At 41.0% G+C, this 21354-nt stretch overlaps 1 protein-coding gene across 1 annotated transcript in view; it reads left to right on the top strand.

Moving 5' to 3' along the window:
* ece2a (endothelin converting enzyme 2a) overlaps nt 1-21354 on the top strand; it is a 69811-nt gene that overhangs the window by 22398 nt on the left and 26059 nt on the right. The window contains exon 3 of the mRNA XM_061840191.1: nt 7218-7501. Within this exon, the coding sequence (XP_061696175.1) occupies nt 7218-7501 (284 nt within the window). The remainder of the gene's footprint in view (nt 1-7217; nt 7502-21354) is intronic.

Here is a 21354-nt window from a genome sequence, read left to right as displayed (position 1 = left end):
AATTGAAACAATTTTAACGGGAAGGGAGCAGAAATTCAAGTTGGTTATGCTTGAGCTTTTATTGGACTTTTTGTCATCTTGAGCGATTCGTCCAGATGAAGTCAAGTAAGGGGTGCCTGAACATCATTGGTGCTTCAGTTTTCCGCTCCAGTGCAGGAATGAGCGTAAACAAGACTCTGGTTTTGGTTTTGTCAGTTGGTATACTTCAGCTGCACTCGGCTAGCACTCAAGCTGCATCATGCACTATCTCGCTTGCCGCTTAAAGAGGCCACACACGCAGATAGCATAACGGCATTATGCTAAATATACTCTAGTGGTAACGATGATTGAAATTTGAAACGGTAATATTAACTTTGACATTTTCATCAGTTTATTTGGATACAATTTCATCCGCACGCTACGGTCTCTATTTTGCTGCTGCGGGACTTTTCTTGCCGTCTTCGATCTCTTCTTGAATCCAAATAAATCTAAACTCTTGTTGTGTCTTGTTTGTGGATGTTCCAATCTAACTTTTTCTTTTCTGATCTGATACCGATATTACAACATTGATTTATAGCCGATACCGATATTGGCCTGATATTGGCAATAATCATTTGTACTTTACTTATTTTGTTGTATCAAATGTTAGAAAAGGCTTGATGTTTTTTTAATTATAACCCCCCCCCCCCACACACACACACACACAAACACACACACTCTTGTTGAAAGCGTTCCCGGAGTTTCAGCTGTTATGCAAAGGGGAGGCGAACTCCATCGTACTTTCATTTTAACCTGGAATAGGCGTGAAATGACCACATGAAGTTAACTTTTCGTTTTTAGATTGGCCTTCCCCGACGGCGCATACTAAATCTCCTCTAGCCTGGAAGCCGACGGCGTTTGACTCCAAAATTGAGCCAGAAGTCTACCAGAATCCTATTGATCGGAGCTGTGTTGATCTCGGGACAGTGGCGAGACCCTGGTGAGGACAACCGATTTCACATCTAAGTGTTTTTGTTTGGTGGGGAATTGCCATTTACGGAAATAGGAGTAGCGCACAAATGGAGCATCCACAAACACAAATAGAGAAGTGCTGCAAATAATCGACTTTAAGTATTTCACAATTTTGCCAGACAAGGACACATAAATCCAAATGCGGATAGGCTTTCAAAATCTTTTATCGCAGGCAGAAAAAGAGAACTATGGTTACCTTTTCTCATTGGCATTTATTAAGCCCGTGTCTGTGCGACGTGCTCTTTTTGGATCCAAAGGAAGCTTCAGGCACTAAACAGAGGGTGATTCATACAGTGGAGTCCTTCCAAAAGTCCCCTCAAACACACACACACACACACACACACACACACACACACACACACACAGTTGCAGTCACAGGGTGCACTTAATTAGTCAGTCCATGATTATCTTGCATACCTGGTTGCGTAACTGAGGTTGCGTTTTGAAGGGCCACATGATTGGCAGAAATCCAACCCAAGGATGATGCTTTTTAAGAGAAATTCAGGTGGCTTCGCAGCTGATGCAACCCGTCTGGAGCATCTGAAACACCTTGAAAAAGTTCAAAATGGGAGATTCAAGAGATGTTTTTAGAGGATCAAAGGCCCATGCTAAAGCAGACAGCAGTAAAATATGGCTGGCATGTATGAGGTCAACATGTAGAAAATGTTATGAGAAGAAATTATATATGAATTCTCAGGATCATCAAAGTCTAGCTGAGTAGTTTCCCTCTTCTATTGCCCTATAGTTTTCTTCTTTTGTCTTTCAGTTATCCTTCTCTAAAATTCATAATTGGTTTAGGTTGACATTGTTTTTTCCATTTTTATCCTCATTTTGTTTTGTTTTTATCTCACCACAACACTTTGAATCTGATTCTTTTCTTTCTTTGGTACATCGTCAACTTTCCATTCTCTGTAATCTTTCTTTTTTAAAAGAAAAAACTGGGACACTGGTTTGATTAAAAAAAAAATAATAATAAATAAATATCCCACCATTCATCCATCCATCTACTCATCCATCCACTTATCCATCAATTTTCTGTTGTGCTTCTTTTCATTATGACCGAGCACAGGCACATTCTAACCTGTGGACAGTTTAGTTTTCACTTCACCTCGCATGGCTGTTTTGCAAATGTGCGAAGAAGCCTGAATCCCTGGAAAAAAAAAGTGCTATAACAGGGCCAACATTTCAAGTTCCTACAGGACGGCCCAAGCCAGGATTCAAACCTAGGACCTCTCTACTGAGAGGCAGAAGGGATAACCACTTTCCTACGTACTGGAAATCCAAATAATGTTTTTATATATGACGTGTGTGATGATGCTGGAATCTTGTTACTTTAAATGTGACTTTTCTCATTTACATATAAGATATGACTGCAGACATTATTGTATGTAAACAGACAAATAGATTAAGATGGGACATTAAAGTACAGATAAGATGTGGTATATATTCCGCACTATAAGGTGCACCTAAGAGCCTTTAATTTTCTCACACGCTGACAGTGCGCCTTATAATCAGGTGCGCCTTATATATGGATCAATATTGAGCCTTTAGCGCAGCCCATTTAATCGATGCGTAATGTAACACCAACCTCTACTGTAGCATTTATTCTATGCGCCTTATAATGTGGTGCGCCTTTATATATGAAAACAGTTTTAAAAAAGGCCAATCACTAAAGGTGCGCCCTATAATGCGGTGCATCTTATTGTGCGGAAAATACGGAAATTAGTTTTAACAAGGTCCAATTTGATCAATCATTTTTTCAGTACACGCACTCAGTTCTTACATGATGCCGCAAATGGAAAATCTTATGCTCAAAAAATGTTGTTTTCCATGACACAGAAGGACCAAAACACGACAAGACACCATAACCTTGTTGACTGTGGAGGAAAACAAGGTTTTGGTAAAAAAAACAATTCAAATCAAAATTTTTCTTTTTAAATACACAGCATGGAATTATCTTTGTTTTAAGTCCAATTTACGTAACCTTCAAGTGGGAGTTACAAAAAAACAGCTTGAAGCCTCTTTTTTTGATTGATTGATTTGAGTTGTTCACTATTTTCCAAACTGCTGCTTATTCTGAAATGTGTTGAGTTGTGATCACTGAGGTTGTATCTCAAGTTGACGCTCTCAAGTCAAAGCAAAAAAAAAACTGCCAAATGAAGGCCCACATTTTGAAAAGTCGGGTGAGTCCCATCTCAAGACAGCACTTTTATAACCCATGATTGATAAATGGTGGAAAAAGATGGATGTGTTATATTCCTAACTTGCACTCACTATTTTACATTTAGAAAAAGAAAAACGGTAGCATGTTATTGTTGACACTCAGTGGTTGCACCAGTTTATCCGAGGCAAGCCCTCCTGCAGCGTTGTTGCATGTGAACATCATCTTTCATCAGCTCTGGCATCTCTCTCCCAGTCTACTATGTACGTAAACCAATCTTGGACAGGCATGAATACCCAGCATGCCTCTGACATCATGGAGTTTCCACTGCGGCCGGCTTGGCTGACTTTAGAGATGGCAGCTTTGATATCTCACACCGCTGCCTGGCTCGCAGGGGTTCCCCACCCGCCCACTGGCCATAAATGGGCTTTGGAGCTGCTGTTTGTGTGGCGGGGCGCAACTTGATAGCTCATCGCGCTCGCCTAATGCACTTCATGATCTGTGCAAGAGGTGAAAAAGTACCAGCAAAACTTTAAAGTGACGTTTGTTGACTTCAAAAGCTTTCAACCTACAGATTCAGTCATGACTCTAAACTTGTCTATAGCGCGCAAATGCTGTGACCTCTGACCCAATGGTTGTTCACTGCTCTTAGTTGTTGCCCGAGTGGTGAGTGATGTAACTTTTCACATGTTCCATCCCTTCACAGGGATGCATCCTCACAGGGTGATACAGCACCCCGAACTTTAGTCTCTCACACTTTGCCGCTCGTGGTAATCCCGTTATGATGCACTCTCGTCCTATCAAGAGAGCACAGCTTCCACGCTCTCATCGAGGAAGCTCAAGGCTTCCGAGCGCATTTTACATACACTTGGGATGTTGCGTTAATCACATTCAAATTTCATAAAACTCTGTCTGCAGTGAATTTGTACCAGTGGAGGTCTATCAGGTTATCAGAGATGTTTGATGTTTTTCGGTTGCCTTTAAGTTGCAGCAAATCACGACCACAATAGAAAACACTTTTTTTTATAGCAATGCATCTCTAACCATGCCATTTGCTCGATTTCTTGATAAAGCTCTTTCGTGGATGTCAGACGTTGTGTACCTATTGAAGTGTCCGGTGAGCCGAGCTGGAAGTATACAGACAAGGGCTGATGCCATAGAAATGAAATAAGGTTAATCTCCTCGATGACAGCCTGGTAACTATAATTGTCGTGACAAATTTCTGGAACCAGCCGGGACATGTGATTTCCCATCCACCCTGTAAAGCACAAGGGTAAAAAAATAAAAATAAAAATAAAAAAAAAAACGGGAAAAATAACATGCATACACACAACTGTGTTATCTGGGAAAAACCCTTTGGAAACAGTGGGTGGAGTTCTGAGAGTCCGGGACTGCTACATATAGAATGAACCCAAACTCACATTTGTGTCTGCATTAACTGAGAGAAATTATTTTAATTTTGGGCGGCACGGTGGATCAGCTGGAAAGCGTTGGATTCACAGTTCTGAGGACCCGGGTTCGATCCCGGCCCTGCCTGAGTGGAGTTTGCATGTTCTCCCCGTGCCTGCGTGGGTTATTTTTCTGGGCACTCCGGTTTCCTCCCACATCCCAAAAACAAGCAACCCACGTGACCGATTTATGACCTCGCATTCAATATGAATAATTAACCTGCAATACATGTAAAACTGTATTGTTGATGTGTAAACAAACTGTAACAAGAATGAAATTGACTTTTTACTGAGGAAAATAAAAATAGTGTGGCGACAGTGAAATCCTGCATTTCTTTGCATGTTTATAATAATGCACCGTGGCTGTGTTATGTAATCTTGCCAATCGCGTTCCTCTAATGTTGAAAAACAGAGCGCTCTGAGTTAAATGCTTCTGCACAGCAGGACTGCTCTTTGTTTGACTCACAAGCTACAAATTAGTGTTTGGTGAGTGCCATTGTTGATGCATAAGTAACAATTGGTGCTTTGCAGAAGTAACAGTACTCTAATTACTTTCTCGGGAAAAAGTAACATGCCACTTTTCTCGTTACGCGTGTTTTTTATTCTTATTTTTTATAATGCTTTATCTCATGTTATCTAATGTCTCATACCACTGTTTCTTTTACCCTTGAGCAGAGGAATTTTTTTTTTCCCAACTTTTGTCTGCACTCAACTCCCTCTCAACCAAACAGTTTCCGATTGTTGTCGTATGTGAGCGTTAAAGCTTTCAATTGTGTACGTGTGCGTGCCTGTGAGAGAGAGAGAGAGAAGAACTCACTCTCTCCCTCACGTACTATAAAAGGCTGCCAATTAGTAGAGGCAGCAAGGTGATAACAAGCGCAGCCGCGCGTTAACAGCCGAGGTGTCAATGCCGATGGATGTCAGAGCGGCGCCTGTCGCACACCTTCCCTCTTTCGACTACGAAAACAGATGTTCACAGTTGTATGAAACAATGTTATTACAATATTTTGCCAATCCTTACATTAATATTGTGAAACAGGAATAAATGACGTTTTGGGAGAAAAGAATAACACATCATGATTGCAAAATAAGCAAAACTTCATTTTTTTCTTTCATATAGTTTTGGGGGGAGAAATGAAATAACTACCGGTAAATACAAACGTTTAAAATGCACATAGTCCGAGTGTTCTTAAATTTTCTGTTTCTTTTATCCTGCATTTTACAGCAATCGCACTTCTAATAACCTTCAGAAACACTCGGGTAACATCGGCACATACCCGTACGTGTCGGCCCGTCTTCGTTTTTGTGAGGTCACGTGCGATCATGCGAGATTTCCAGATCAGCGGTATAACAGAATCTTTTTGTGTGTGGGGTTTTCTGTTCAGATGATCGCACGATACCACACACAATACAAACAAACTGTTAAATGACAGATTTTTTAAAATCTTCATGCGTGGGTTCGGTATCAGATATGGTAAAATAGCTTTTAAGATTTGAAAAATCCTCACGTGTGTACCAGACCTTAGGGGAAGTTACTTCACGGGATGTACACGGCATTGTTGTTGGATGAGTTTGAAATATTTAAGTGTCCATGGCCATTTTCCATGCTGCTTATCCTCACAAGGGTCGCGGCAGAGCCGGGGTCTATCCCAGCTAACATTAACCAAAAGGCAGGCTACACCCTGAACTGGTCGCCAGTCGCAGAGCACATATTGACAGCGTCACTGAGCGGGGATTGATCCCACGCTACCCACACCAGGGTAACAACAGGCGATGAATTTCTCTTCACAAAACCTAATCATGTTTTTGAGCTGAGCTCAAAATCACTGTTTCCACTAGCAGCGTAATTCTGTTGAGTTTGATAAGTTATGCATTTTTGTCATGTTATGTCATTATCCAAGCTGGTTATCCTCACAAGGGTCACTGGAATGCTGGATCCTATCCCAACTAGCTTTAGGTGAAAGGCAGACTACACCCTGAACTGGTCACCAGTCAGTCGCAGGGCACATACCGACAGCATCGCTGAGCAGGAATTGATCCCACGCTACCTGCACCAAAGTCAGGCTACCCCATCAGTGAGCTCGATATTGAATTGTTTTTGGCTAAATATTTGTGTTATAGTTCCAGTTTGAAAAATTAATACAGGCGTTTATAAAAAAAAAAAAAATTCATGGGGTGTTAATATATTATTTTTTTAATTTTTTTTGCTGTTTGCGGTAGGGATCATTCCGGCATAGAATATGAACACATCCAACCAGATTTATAACACTAGTGTTATGCTCGTCCTCCTCCTCTTGCCCGTGGGCCTTTTCTTCCTCCTCCCTCTCCCCCTCTCCTTCCTCCACCATCTATGAGTCATCTGATCTTAAATGTGCGAGGCTGCATCATCTTCCCTGCCAAGGTACCTCTAAACCTCCTGACACCTTTTTCTTCCTCCCAATATCGAGCAACTTGTGCCCACGCCTCGCCACCATGGGGACTTAATCAAATTGCGCACCTTTCACATCAACCCCAGCAGCTGCGCTCACGAGCAGTACTGATCACACGCCACCGCTATTTTCATCACACCGCACGTAAGCACATGCAGGATTTTAAATCATCGTCATTGTTCTTTGCAGGTTGTGGGAACAGCAGTATGAGCAGTGACATGTACAACGCTGGCTACTGCTCCATCACCAACATCGACTACTCCTCAGTGTGCATCAGCGCCATGAGTACCAGGAACGCCCACTGTCCTGGAATGAGCTGGCGACAGATGGACATGCGGCAGCTCGCTTTCCCCGACACGTCCTTTGACGTTGTTCTAGAGAAGGCCACGCTGGACGCTCTCATGGTGGAGGAGAAGACCCCCTGGGAGGTGTCCCCTCAGACTGCCTCTTTCATTCACGAGGTGCTCACTGAGGTATTGTGAAAACATGCACTGCATCTGCATCTAATGTTGTCCTGCACAAACACAAAATGGTCAGCAAATAAATTGAATGCACAAATAAACTTTAGCATGTGGCATAGTGAATGCTACAGTAAAAAACAAAACAAAATCAAACAAAATCTGCTTTTTCACTGACTGTACAAGAGTACCTCAACTTGCGAGTGACCCTTTGCTAGACCGTTTTTTTCTGTTTTGTCTTCAGTTGGAAGCTGAAATTTGAGTTACAAGCACTAAATGGTGGCAGCGAACATCACAACAAGCACCAGATCGACAACAAAAAAAAGATGCGGGTTGCTCGCGTTGAGCTATTAAACTCTGAAGTGAAGTTTGAATTTGAAACAAAGAATTACATGTTTCGTATATGATAAAACTATATTACTTAGCAAAATACACTAGCGTAATGCTAACACTCTCTCCATAAAATGTCGAACACTCTGATTGTAAATGTTAGTCCCGTGAACGAATGCAAGTACTGTACGGAGTGCAAATTGGCCTTTGTGTAAATATATGTTATGACTACGAAGAATGAAAATGCCTTTGCTCGAAACCTTAAGGTTAAGACTTGAGACTTACAGTACTCATGATAATCACGATAATGAAATGGCCTCTGAAGTTCTGTGCAGCACATTTGCCCAATGCATTTTTCAAAATCGTGGCTGCCACACCTTGGAACAAGAAACAAGAGGCTTATCGCTTCTAAATCTTTCAGAAACCTTTCGGAAGAATCTGTTTAACATATGTGTCTGGAAACAAATTGACTTTTTTACCATTTTCAAATTTATTGCGATGCGCTTGTACTTGATTTATATAGCCTTCAAGACAACATTTTGTATAAATGCATTAGTCCATTCTCCATAATATGACATATGATATATGAAAATACGACAAAAGAACATCATCAAAATTTATTAACTCTATATTAAATGTTTTAAATAATATTTTAACATCAAGTTACAGTCATACAAGTGTATAAAATAAGTTAACCACTAATGGTGAATGTAAAAGGTCATCTTCACATTTCTTACATTTTTTAAAACTCACAGAAGTGCCAAACAAAGCTTTTACTGTAAGTAAAAGTTATACAACCAGGGGCTCATAATCCTTATGAGTCTGCACATAAATCCTGATATTAAAAAATAATGCTGCTCTTCAAACACACTATTTCCTATTTATTCTCTTGCTCCCCTCAATCAAAATGTGCTCTTATGCTGCAATTGCTCTGATAGTCTCATTCCAGAGATGTAGAAAAAATGTTTATGTGTGCAGTCAAAAGCCATGGGAGTCACGCAACGATTTTACTGCAGCGGCGTGATAGAGTCGATGCGTAAATGGCTCTCAGCACCAAATCACCGTTAGTGGCACTTTACATCCACTCGGCCGACTTGCGTGATGCCGCGCGCCGCTAATCACTGCGGCAACCACAGCGTTTCCACTTTTTTTTCCCACGCTTGACCTTGAAACACTAACAGGGAACGCCGCCATCAGCTGAAACAGGCTCATCGACTCGTTCGCTGCGAATTGGCAGGGCCGACCCCGGCCGCTGTCTTAGTTTGCGCTGCAAGTTTAAAGTTCACTTGCGTTTTGCTGACTGAAGTACGCCGAGTGAATATGTAATTGTGGTAAAAGCAACAGTGCAAAAAGAGGTCGAAATGAAGTGAATCATTTTATTTCACGCTTCTACTGGGGAGAAGTTCAGCTGATATTTATGCAAGGCATATAAATCAGGAAGATGATTACCTTTTTGGCCAGATACACTGAAACTGTTGGGCATTTTGTTTTATAATGGTGCAACTTGATACCAAATAAGTTAGTGCTGTTGTTACTGCTGGGCAAGCAGATGTATTTTTTTTTCACGATTCAAAACAGCTGTCTTATGAACATTTCATTTCTATATTCAAAACATTTTACGATCAGACTGTCAAAGTATGGAATTGATTTTGATTTGCAGTATAGGATTAGAAGCAAGAAAAGTAAAGTTATCAATGTCCTTTCAGCATGGTTCTTGTCATACTGTGTTGCATGTTTTTGTTTGTACTTTAATTTCAAAAGTCCCATTATTGTTGTAATTCCCCATGTTTAAAAAGACTATTCAAGTTTGTTCTCATGTTTATGAGATTGTAGGGTAAAGGCTAGCTAAGCTGGCTACTAGTGTGGGCTGATTGGGTTGCAACAATGGATAATTAAGATACCAGTATTTTTAGGGTAACAGCCCGTCAGCATCATATTGAAGGAAAGGAACTGAACTCCTTTATTTTTGGACTGGTGAGCTGAGTTCAAAGGTTTGACTCATGAACTAATTACTGAACCAGTTCATTTTTGTAACGGTGACCTGAACTTTGAACGAGTTCACGAAGAAAAGGAACTTTCCCAACACTGTATGTACCTGTGTGAAGTTGTTTGTGGCTTGGAGGTGGGCGTAGCTCTCTTGTTTGTGATGTTCAGTAAATGTAATTGTAATTATCTCAGATCAAAGCCACTTTGGAATAGAAGTAAATTGAAAAAACGGCAGGTGAAAACAACATTGGAATGTTTTAACAGTGCAGCTTATTGATCCAAGAAGTAAACGGAAGCGTGAATGTGGAACTACATCGGTTGCATTTTTCCTGGACTCCGAAGCCCACTGTGATGTGCAGGTGGAGGTTCAGATGAAGATCAATGTGTTTTGGGGAGAGATGGGAGAATTTGACTCCCTTTCCAAAGACGTGAAGACGGCTCATAAAGATTTTGTCAACTTCCTTCTTGCTTATCATCACATGCTTACCCCCATTTTCTTCAGGCCCTGTTTCAAATTCCTCATTTTCACCTTTGTCTTCTCTCACCTGCTCAAGGCAAGGAGATGTGTGATTGTGTTGATCTTGCCTGTTGCTAAAATGTCGAGCATCTTTTTGTTAGATCTGCTCTCTCACTGCAGCTCCTGTTTGTGCGCCGCAGTCACGATTCCATGGTGCGTTTGCAGCAACGCCGAGGCTGGGTTCAAGCGTTATTTTATATTTTTTAATAAGTGGAACTGACACAGATAAGAAATAAGTGGGAGGAAGAGGAGGAGGGAACCAAACAAGGGAGGGAAAATCTCATATCGTGGTGGAGGGAGTTAGAAGGAAAAAAGGAGGGAGTATCATCATAAGGAGGAGGAGGGGATCAGGCGAGAGAAAGAGGAGAAAGAGCGTGACGGTGCAGAAAAGGAGAGAAAATGAAGGAGACAGCGGCCTAATGAGCAGCTCGTCCACGTGAGAGGGAAGTTAAGTGGGAGCTCACTCTAATTTAAAACCCGCTTTTAACATTTTTTGCTAACAGAAGCACTCTAGTCCATCACCAGATTTGCATCTCACACTGTAGGATAGATAAGCGCAACAGTCCGCACAGCACTCACTTTCCTGAGCTTGTCAAGGACAAACCCTCCCCGCCAACTCGGATTTAGCTTGGTTGCTAACGCGCAGAGGCAAATAGAGGCTCACTTTAGAGGTGATGGTGCGCCGAGATGTGAAATGTATCTCATGGCCTGACTGTGAATCAGTCTTTTTGTTTCTATGGAAACTATAATTGGATATCATCAACACTTTTAATTGCTAGCTGTTTTTGAGCCGGGGAGTGCTTTAGAAGGACCAGAGATGAAACCTTGAGATCGCGTGGGTAGCTTGCTATGAGGAGTCACTGGGCCTTGGTTACGCATGCTGAGATTTAGTCTTCCGCATTGCTCAGAGTGCACAGCGAACTAGATGATGGTAGACGCTCGGCTAGACTTCAGCAAGTATGTTGAATCATACAAGGACGCGAGACCTCTTAATCATTCGATTAATGCGTTTCATTCAATCCAATCGGCATTTGGCATTTCGCCATTCAGCTTGGCTCTATGAACTTGAATTTCAAGGACTGGCCCAGCCCATTTAATTCTTCGTCTCACCAAGTCATTAAGGACAATTCTGTACTTCCAGCTCGGTGCACTTCAGTGTCGATTTAACTGACTTAATCCAAAACGCAGAGAACAGTGCACAGCAGTGCCACGTACATTATTTGGAGCAGGTCAGAATCAATATTTTTTCTGGATGAATGAACAATAATTCCTTAGCACACACTATAATATTTAATTGCATTTGTCACTCAGAAGCTGTGAAACATTTCATATGAAGGTCATTGTTTTGGAAGGAGATCCTTTCGATGCAACGTGTCCAAGGCCTAATACTTTTGTCAAACACCAGTAAATTAAATAAAACGGTCACTTTTGTTCTGTTAAGTGCAGTGTTGACACCCGCAAGACATAATGGTGTCATGACATCATCTTGAGATGGTGTATTGCGGAGGGAAGGAAGGAAGGAGGGGGAGAGAGTGTGAGAGAGAGAGAGAGAGAGAGAGAGAGAGACATTGACATTGATTGGTTGTCTCTAGCTCCTGCTGTGGACAGTCCTCGAAAGTTTGGACGAGGGCCCAGGGGAATGTTTCTAAAACAAACACACACACCCAGGCACACAATATCAGACTACTCATGACTACTCATTTCTGAGGTCACCTTTGAGGGATCCTGCCCTTGCGCCTGATACCCGGTGTTGTAATCACAAAGCCTTAAAAAACCGTAGGGTGTACCGTAAACCGTACAGTTGAATGAATTTATATCGAGCCTCTCAGTAGAAAAACGTCTGGAACTGAGGAATACGCGGAGGATTTTAATTCATATTTCATGTTTACTGAGGCACCACAGAGACAATATTACAACCTAAATGCTAGTAAAGGTTTGTTTGGCAAAATTGTGAGCCTTTGGGATCTTTGTGTGTTGGGGAGCCGTTAGCCTGGCAGAAATTATAGAGAGCCTTCAACCAAGGTGCTGTACACCTTGGCTCCATTTTGACCAAAGCAGCAAGATCAGAATCTTAAACCATCCATCCATCCATTCATCCATCCATCCATCCATCCATCCATCCGTCCATCCGTCCGTATTCATCGTTTTCTATTGAGGGTTGTGGGGGCTGAAGCCTATCTTACCTTTGCGATCGGCAGTCAGTTACACAACATATATAGATAGATAATATGTACATCAGGGGTCTGAAACTCATTTTTGTCGTGGGCCACATTGTAATTACGGTTTCTCCCAGAGGGCTGTTCTGACTGTGAAACCGTGAAAATCTTGCAACTCATCATATTTACACATGAAATTTATGAACTAGTTTGAAGAAATCAAGCCGAATGGGTTTTTTTTTCCAATTATTGTTCATGTTTGGTAACACAAAAATGCTTAAAATAGCTTAACTTTATCCTTTATGATCTGACAATTTAATTGTTCCTACAGATTTTCACAAAAATCATGGAAGTTGATATACATGACTTGTCTTCGTGGGCCACATAAAATCATGCGGCGGCCGGATCTGGCCCCCGGGCCTTGTGTTTAACACCTGGGCTCTACATCATCACTGTATGGGAACTGTTTTATTTATATGTCCATCCATTTGTAAGATAACGGGCTACTTATTAGGAGATGGAAGCCAGCAGGGCTGCACCGTATGTGTCATCCTAGGGCACGTTGAAATGCTTCCATGGTGACTCAAAATACGGAAAGAGAGAATAAATGTCACCTGCATAAAAGAACATTTGTAAAGGATGTTGATGTAGATTTTTTCCCGTCAGTTTCTTACATAGCAGACTACTTTCTCATTCATGGAAAATCTGTCGAGGTGACAGGGCCGTGTCTTTTGATGCTAGACTAAGTGAAAAAAATTTCATTGGGACTCGAAAAAAAGAAAATACGCTAATTGTGCAGTGCTGGGTTTGTCTGTGTGTTAGTTAGCCAGCTACTTCATTGTTGACCCAGAGAATCTTGTGGTCTGTGACAATATCCGCACCAAACAAAATCAGACAGAGTGAGGGTAGCTGGGTGAAATCGAAAGGTTGCTCCAGCACAGCAATGTTCTTATCAGCCAGGAAGTGTCAGATGCTCAGCACATTTTAAGCAGCCACTGAGTTTTCCCGCTTTAGCTCTCGCCTCTTCTTGCACACGGAACGAAGTAAACACCTTTGAATCATTTTGTATACAAGCTGTTGAGGTCTGGCCCACATTAAAGGGAAAAAGGTTAGGTCCTAGTTAGGGTCACAGACCACTGGATGCTATCCAGCTGACATTGGGCGAAAGACAGACTACACCCCGAACTGGTCGCTAGTCAGTCGTAGGGCACGTACAGACACCGTATCTGAGTGGGAACTGAACCCACGCAAAGTCAAGCGAATGTACCGCTACACCATCAGTGACCTAATGAAAAAAAAAAAAAAAAAAAAAACATCTTTTGCGAAACCTGTCCTTGAATGAATGAAATGACACACTGCCGTTTTTCCACAATCGCTGTTTTTCTAAGGCTCCACACTCATAGACGGACAAGCTGGCCCCGTTTCGTTGCTGTTTCAACCTTTTGTCCCAGGATAAAGTGGATTACCCCAATCCACTTAACTCTCTTTGTGTCTAGTTTCACACAGTTGCTGTCAATGTTTGACTCACACTATACCTCTAGATGATAGCTTATAGTAATAATTATAATCATTAAAAAAAACATTTCTCACACTTAATTTTTTTTGTTTTTGTTTTTATACCGTACTTTTTTTGTACCTGCATTAAACATGGTTGTAAATCGTTTGGTTATTTGTTGCTCCAAAGACAGTGTTTATGCGTTTCGATACTAATTTGGTGCTGAGTAGAAAGAGAAAAGGGAGAAAAGAAGAGTGCAGCAATCCCAGCAGGCCCTGGGGGTGGAGTCTGTGAATCAGTTAAAGCATAATTAATATTAAGAGCAAAAATCTATTTTTACATCAGAGCATTTGTACGTGTTTTTTTTTTTTTTTTTTACATGTGCAGCTCTTCATACACACACACACACACTGCGCAGCTCCTACCCTGCCCTAGATGTGTGTACTCTGTGGGCGCATGCTTCCGTGTATATTTTGTGTGTGTGTTTGTGTGCGCCTTTGTGTGAAAGAGAGATGTGGTGGGTGGGAGTTGGACCAAGCAGTCCTCCCTCCCACAGCTCCATCGAGGGGAAAGTAGAGCAGTGGAGCACACGTGAGGCAGCAAGAGCGTGGATTATTGCACTCGTCTCTGCGCATGTGCACACATCCAAGGGAGGGATGAAACACTGCGTGAGCAATATGTTCATGCTGGCACAACATCTTATTATGTATTTATATATGCATGGCTTCTCAAAAAATATGGATACACGCTTTGTGACAAATGACAAGACTGTGTTTCTTAAAATACATTTGATTTAAAAGAAATGGGGATGGGAAGCAAATTAAATCATCATTGCAAATCGTCTTTGTGCACAATGTTTGGTCTGTTAATTATAATTACATGAATCTGAAAAGAAAGAAATTAAATTTCCTCACTTGTTGGTGCATACGGTGGAACCTCAAACACAATCCATTCCAAGACCGTGGTTGGTTTCCAAACAATGTTCCCATAGGCTAAAACGTGATTTCATTCTGTTTAATTATGCTATTGCTGTATATTTTTGTAAAGTGCAACATTAACCACTGCTGTTTCTAGCCATCCGTTATCTGAGCCGCTTATCCTCACAAGGGTCGCGGGAGTGCTGAAGGTTATCCCAGGTATCTATGGACAGGAGGCAGGGTACACACTGAACTGGTTGCCAGACAATTGCAGGGCACATACAAACAAACAACCAGTCACACACAATCACACCTATGGGCAATTTAGTGTTAACCCACACAGGCACGGGGAGAACATGCAAACTCAACACCGGGATTTGAACCCCGGTCCTGAGAACTGTGATGCAGACCCTCTAATCAGGGATGCCAGACTCATTTTCGCCACGGGCCACATTGTTGTTACAATTTCCCTTGGAGGACCGTGATGGTGAAACCATCGAAATCCTGAATTGCCTCATCATATTTACCCATGAAATTTATGATCTCGTTTTGGAATCAGAAATCAAGTGTGATGGGGTTTTCAACCATTGTTCATGTTTGGTAACACAAAAATGCTTATAATATCTCAACATTATCATTTCTGAAATATGACTATTTGAAATGATGGGACATATTTTCACAAGAATCACGGATTTTGACACCGATGATTTGCCTTCGCGGGCCACATGAAATCATGTGGTGGGCCGGATCTGGCCCACGGGCCTTGAGTTTGACACTTATGGTCTTAATGGTCATCCACCGTGCCACCTCAGTGCTGTTTTTGTCATTAAAACATTTTGAGGGGGCCCGACACAGAATAATAGAATTTATATTCATTTCAATGGGGAAAGAGGATTTGCGTTATGACTTTTTTTGCGTGACGGAAGAAATTCAACTGATATCTCAAGGCACCAGTCTAATAGGAAGAACTCTTTAAAATAAGTACTTGGTGGGCCAGATTAAAGAAAGTAATGGGCCGTATGGGGCCGCCCCCACCCCACTCTCCCATGCAAAAAGCCAAAGAAAAAGCTAACTACATGCGTTAATTTCTGGTGCCTGCTGGACCGTACGCTTCACCTTCCGCTTCGCTGCCTCTCCACATACCCGCTTGTTAATCCAGCGCTACGGTTTGTCCCAGATGTGAATAGGGAAGCCCCCTTGAGCCAGACATAATCCCTTCGTTCTATTTTCCGTGCACATACTTGACGCCTCCTTCAGACCACCGCACGCATTAACACAAGCGCGGAGATACACATTCACACACACACGCACACACACAAACCACACACCGTTTCAAGTATAAAAGCCCGTCCATCGGGATATAACGTGTCTGGTAATGCGCTGACATTGGTCAGCAAATGCAGCTGCGTTAAGCACGAGATGTCGTTCTCGCTCATAAACGTGACCGCATGCTTTAATGCACGTCTCCTGAATTCATACACACTTTGTGAACTCACGTTTCCCGCACACTTGTTTCACGCCACTTCTGATGACTGTTGAGGTCAATTTGGACGATCAGAATTAATTAAAAATTCAACCTTTGTTTACATTGCATTTATACGTTTAATAATCCTAGTAAGGATAATAATAATAAATGAATGGATGAATAATGCAGTACATTTTTTTGGACACATGCGTCTAAAGACAGAATTCAGGGATGTCATTACCATTACAGCAATTTGAAAATCAATGGCCATCACTTAATCTGTTCTATTTGTGTATTTGTGATTCATTTGTATTACATTTATGATATTAAACTCCTTGAAGGGAAATTCACTTATTTCAACTTAAATTCACTCTGCTGTATATTTTTGTTGCGCACCATGCAGATAACACAAATGCCCACACAAATGCATCCTCTCCAGGAGAGAGTGATTTTTATGTTATCATGCAATAATAATAATTTCTGCTTAGTATTCTTAGTATACTTCATTATAATACATAATACAAATATAATTGATTTATGAGTGACCCAACTTGTGAGCTTTTCAAGTATGGTCTTTTTTTTTTTTTAGTTTTGTTCTACTTTGTGAGCTAAAATTTGCAGTTCAAGCAAACATAAAATGCACACCCACTTTAGAGAAGTGAAAAAAAGCTCAAATCTACATTTTGAAAACCCAAATGGAATGAAACCCTAGTTATGTACCTTCCTTACCGTTGGCTAAAAAAAAAAAAAAAGTTATTAAAACCACACAACAAATGACGGCCTACAACTTTTGCTCTATGATAAGGGAATTAAGATTTAAAACTCCACATTATAATGTTCTGTACACGCACATCTTGATGTCGTGTCACTAGTGTTAGTGATGAGTATTAATATGGCAGAAACAGTGCTTGGAGATTTTCTTTTAAAACCACATGCAACAAATGTTTACAGATATTATAATATACTGTAGTAAGATTGTGTATTGTAGTGTCCGTATGGCTGAAAGGAGCTTAAGAGGGCAATCATTTGCACTGTATTTTCAAATGAAATAAATAACTCTGCAGCCTGGTCGGGTATTTTTTAATTTGTAAAAAGAGCTGTTTCTATAATGGGAGAAAATAGCTTTCGATATTCCTCTCAGACCGTTATAAACACTGTACATAAATCTGCTGCCTGTGTGATTTACAGCAACACAAAGCAGGTAAACGGTTGCATATCATGCAAACGCATACGCACGGTGTCTTGCTCAAAGTTGCCTAGACGACTGGTATTGACTGCAGAGCTCTGTTTCTATGGGAACGACAGATGCCTAAAGGGGGAATAGCATTAATTAGATTAAGAGAGTATCAAGGGGGGAGAGTGATGGGAATGAACTGGAGGATGAAGTTGGATTTGGACGAGAAACAAAGTGGGAATTTCATATTCAGAGAGGATGAGTGAATGAATGTGTCACCTGTGGTCATTCGCAAGAAGGGCATTTTTATGGATCACAATTTCTTTGCTCACTGTGAGGTTCAACAGAGATGCGCACTTCTGAACCTTTGAAAAGTGAATTGCAAGATTTTTTTTTCTAAATAATCTTTCAAACTTCTGAAAACATGCAAAGACCGACAACTTTCAATTATGGTGATTTGTTTTTCCACCATTTCAATATGTTAAGCAGATATCTTTTCGCTGCTCAAACATGTTATGTAAAGGCATAAGAGAGATGCTAGAACAAGTAGCATCCATTTTTCCTGGACTAGCAGTTCTATTCGATTGACAGTTGATTTGTAACATTTTTTTGTGCGTTGTCTTTAATACAATTGTCATCATTCAAAATGGGCAAGGTAATGTAATGTTAACACACTACTTCTGTGCACAGCCCATATACACTGCACACCTACAGCCCTCGTGAGGATAAGCAGTGTACAAAATGGATGGAAGGAAAGGTCTCAACAGAAGGTAGTGCTTGCATCCATGGGTTTGTGTTTTGTTGTATTTCTTTTGGTGTGAGTGAACAATAAGTTGAATTTCCAGCATTGCACTGAATACACATTAGGATGAACCTCTTTTTTCAGTGCACTGTACCTTAAAATATCAACAGACAAGCATGCAATGTTGGCAGGCTTATGTTCAAGCGTGATTATTACAGAGTGAAGCAGCAACATTAGGTTGCATGGAAAAGTCCCTCATCCAATTTGATGAAAAACATAACTCTGACATAACGGTCAGCCACAGAGCTGGATTTGTTGCCCCCCCCCACCTTGTATTATGAATGTCTGATGATGTCATGGAGGACAAATTGTGATTCTTGTTCGGTTTCTATGGTGGGTTTGTCATAAAGATATTTGAGTGCCTGCTCCTGTTGTAATTATCGGAAAATCTCAGTATGATTTTTTTTTTTTTTTTTTCTCAGTCAGTCTAGAAAGTTTACCCAGAGAGACTGACATCTGCAAAATCTGCTTAAAAATGAGAAAAAAATTAATGAAATGAGAAATATAATAATAATAATCATCATCATCATCATAATCTGCTCAAAAATGCCTGGTAAGAGTAAATATTTTTGGAAGACAAAAAACCCAGCAGCATATTTGACCTTGGTTTGAGGTATTTCATTTTGGTTCTATTTAAATTTTTGCTGCGTAGGGTTACAAGCGAGGGTTGGGAGTCTGACTCTAGATGTTTTCCATGACAGTGTTGTCTTGAGGATAATTATGTTATCGAGAGGAGTTGTGGCTTTGGATGACGTCATGTTCTTTTTTTCCGATGGGGCTGATTCAGCGTAATGGTACATTCAGTTAATTGACAATTAGTTCCACGCAATCGTCTCAATGCCACTTTATCTTGAGCTGTTTAGTAACCATTGTCTCTCCATTACCAAGCAAATGTCAAACAGTCAACTCCTCTATTTGCATCTGCGTTAGTGTCTTAAAAGTAATCACATTTCATACCTGTTGGGGGAGCACAGGAGCAGAATAAATCAATAATTCTTAATTTGCGTTAAGTGGATGTTAGCTGAGATTCTGACAACATGAAGCCCAATCCATATCAAGTGACCAAAATGTCCCGCACGCAGTTAATGGTAACTGCAGTTTGCTGCTTTAAGGAGTGGACAAGACAAGGAGAGGCTGCTTATTTGGACCCTGGAGGATTCACCCATTCTCCAGAAAAAGACCTGTCTTCTGCAGGTACAGATCACGTGACCTGTCCGTTGTCATTCCTCTTTGCTCCGCAAAAATCAAGGTCAAGCAAATTGGATTTGTGAATGGGGTGAAACCAGTTTTCCACCTCGGACGCCCTGCTCAACTTTATACACAGTTTTCATCTTTAACTGCAAACTGCAAGATTTAATTTGCCCATAATTCCAGCGCCTCCCCACACACATTCCCACGGATGTATTAGAAATAGTAATGGAAAGACGAGGCCCTGTGATCCGATTATTTTGACCTCCACTCCATCAAGGCCAAGCAGGAAAGCGGGCGATGTATTTGTATGTCTCCTGACGAGATTAACCCCCTCGAAAAGACTCAATAATTTGGCACCAAACCCTTCTTCACCGCAGAACTTCCTGAAAGGTGTGGATGTGTCTGTCTCGGAACCAGTAAGCAGCTCATCCTCTGGCGACTATTCATTCTTCATCTCATTTATCGAGGATAAATCCATCATCTTTTCGTATTCTCGGGCCTTGTGTCAACTGCCCTGCTCTCCTCTATAATCTTTGCCCGTCTCCCCCTCTGTTCCGTGGCACATCCAGCCCGCTCCAGGCGAAAGCACACCACCAGATGTGCTGGGATTCTGTTGCGGAACATCTGGGCCCCGGTGCTGCACATACAACAACAAATATGATTCTTACAAGCGCACAATCAAATACAGTAAATAATAACAGATGTAAACACGTGCCCTCGGGTGTCAAGATCCCATTAACTTGATGTAATTTATTTGATATTAATGACTCTTCAGATATTTAAATGGTCACTGCTTTATTGATCCTAGGGATGTCCTGATTTTTTTTTTTTGCAGCTGAGTTCCAGTCCACTTCACTTGCTTTTAAGTATCTGCCGATACGAAGTCTTGATCCAATGCAATTGAAAATACTTCCAAATTGTCTAAATGATCTTGTTTTATAATTTAAATAAAGCTAACATTATCAACATTATCCCTTTTTATGAGCCTATAAGTCAACAGCATTGTTTCAAAGCAAATAAGCAAAAAACATCTGAATATTCACCAGAATGTATTTTTTTTAAATAACAGAAAGTGTTCTGTAAGAACCCATGAAAGGGTTTACTATAAAGAGAACCTTTTTGCAACAAAGCTGGAGTTACCGTGTTAAACAAGTAGATACATTTTACAAAAACTCAGGTCGCGATAGGTGAATTACCATAAAGCTTCGGAACGTCAATTTATTGTGCCATTACCCATATATTGAGCGAGCAGGACAGAGTACTTTGTGCCAATTTCAACGGCTTGCTACTGCCATGTTCAAAGGCATTCCCTTTATAGTTTTGTGTTCAACAGAATTAAGATTAAATGAGCTGAGCCCTTGCAAGATAGTGCGTAGGGTTTGTCTGACGTCATTCATGATGGTGGATAAAATTGCAGGTTTTAACAGCTTCAGAGTCAGATTGTCTTGAAATGGTGGAGTTCTGAGTTGTCCTTTGAGAGAATTTGATTGATTCCTGTGCTTTTCTGGTCTTCAGGTCCCTAAGCTAAGTCCTTATATTAGATATTTAAACTTATAAGCATTCAATTATTCGTACGTAAGTACCAGAATATGTTGAAATCAGTAGCTCTACTGGGGATTCTCTGGGGTTCTGTTCCTCAAGTGGCTATGTTGTAGTACAGTACTGCAAATATCGCTTACGGTATAGATATGGACCCCAATGATGAATGGCGATAACGCTTGCTGATGATGTTATCAAATCTGCCTCAGTGTGAAAATGATTTAAAGCACATCTGACCGGAGCTGAAACCTGCTAGCCATGGGCATCTACCTCAAGCAGTCAATCATCTAGGTGGA

The sequence above is a fragment of the Syngnathoides biaculeatus genome, chromosome 13, assembly GCF_019802595.1.
Source record: "Syngnathoides biaculeatus isolate LvHL_M chromosome 13, ASM1980259v1, whole genome shotgun sequence".
In the NCBI taxonomy this organism is placed as follows: Eukaryota; Metazoa; Chordata; class Actinopteri; order Syngnathiformes; family Syngnathidae; genus Syngnathoides; species Syngnathoides biaculeatus.
The sequence above is the reverse complement of the archived record's forward strand: the minus strand, read 5'-3'. Positions and strand labels throughout refer to the sequence as shown.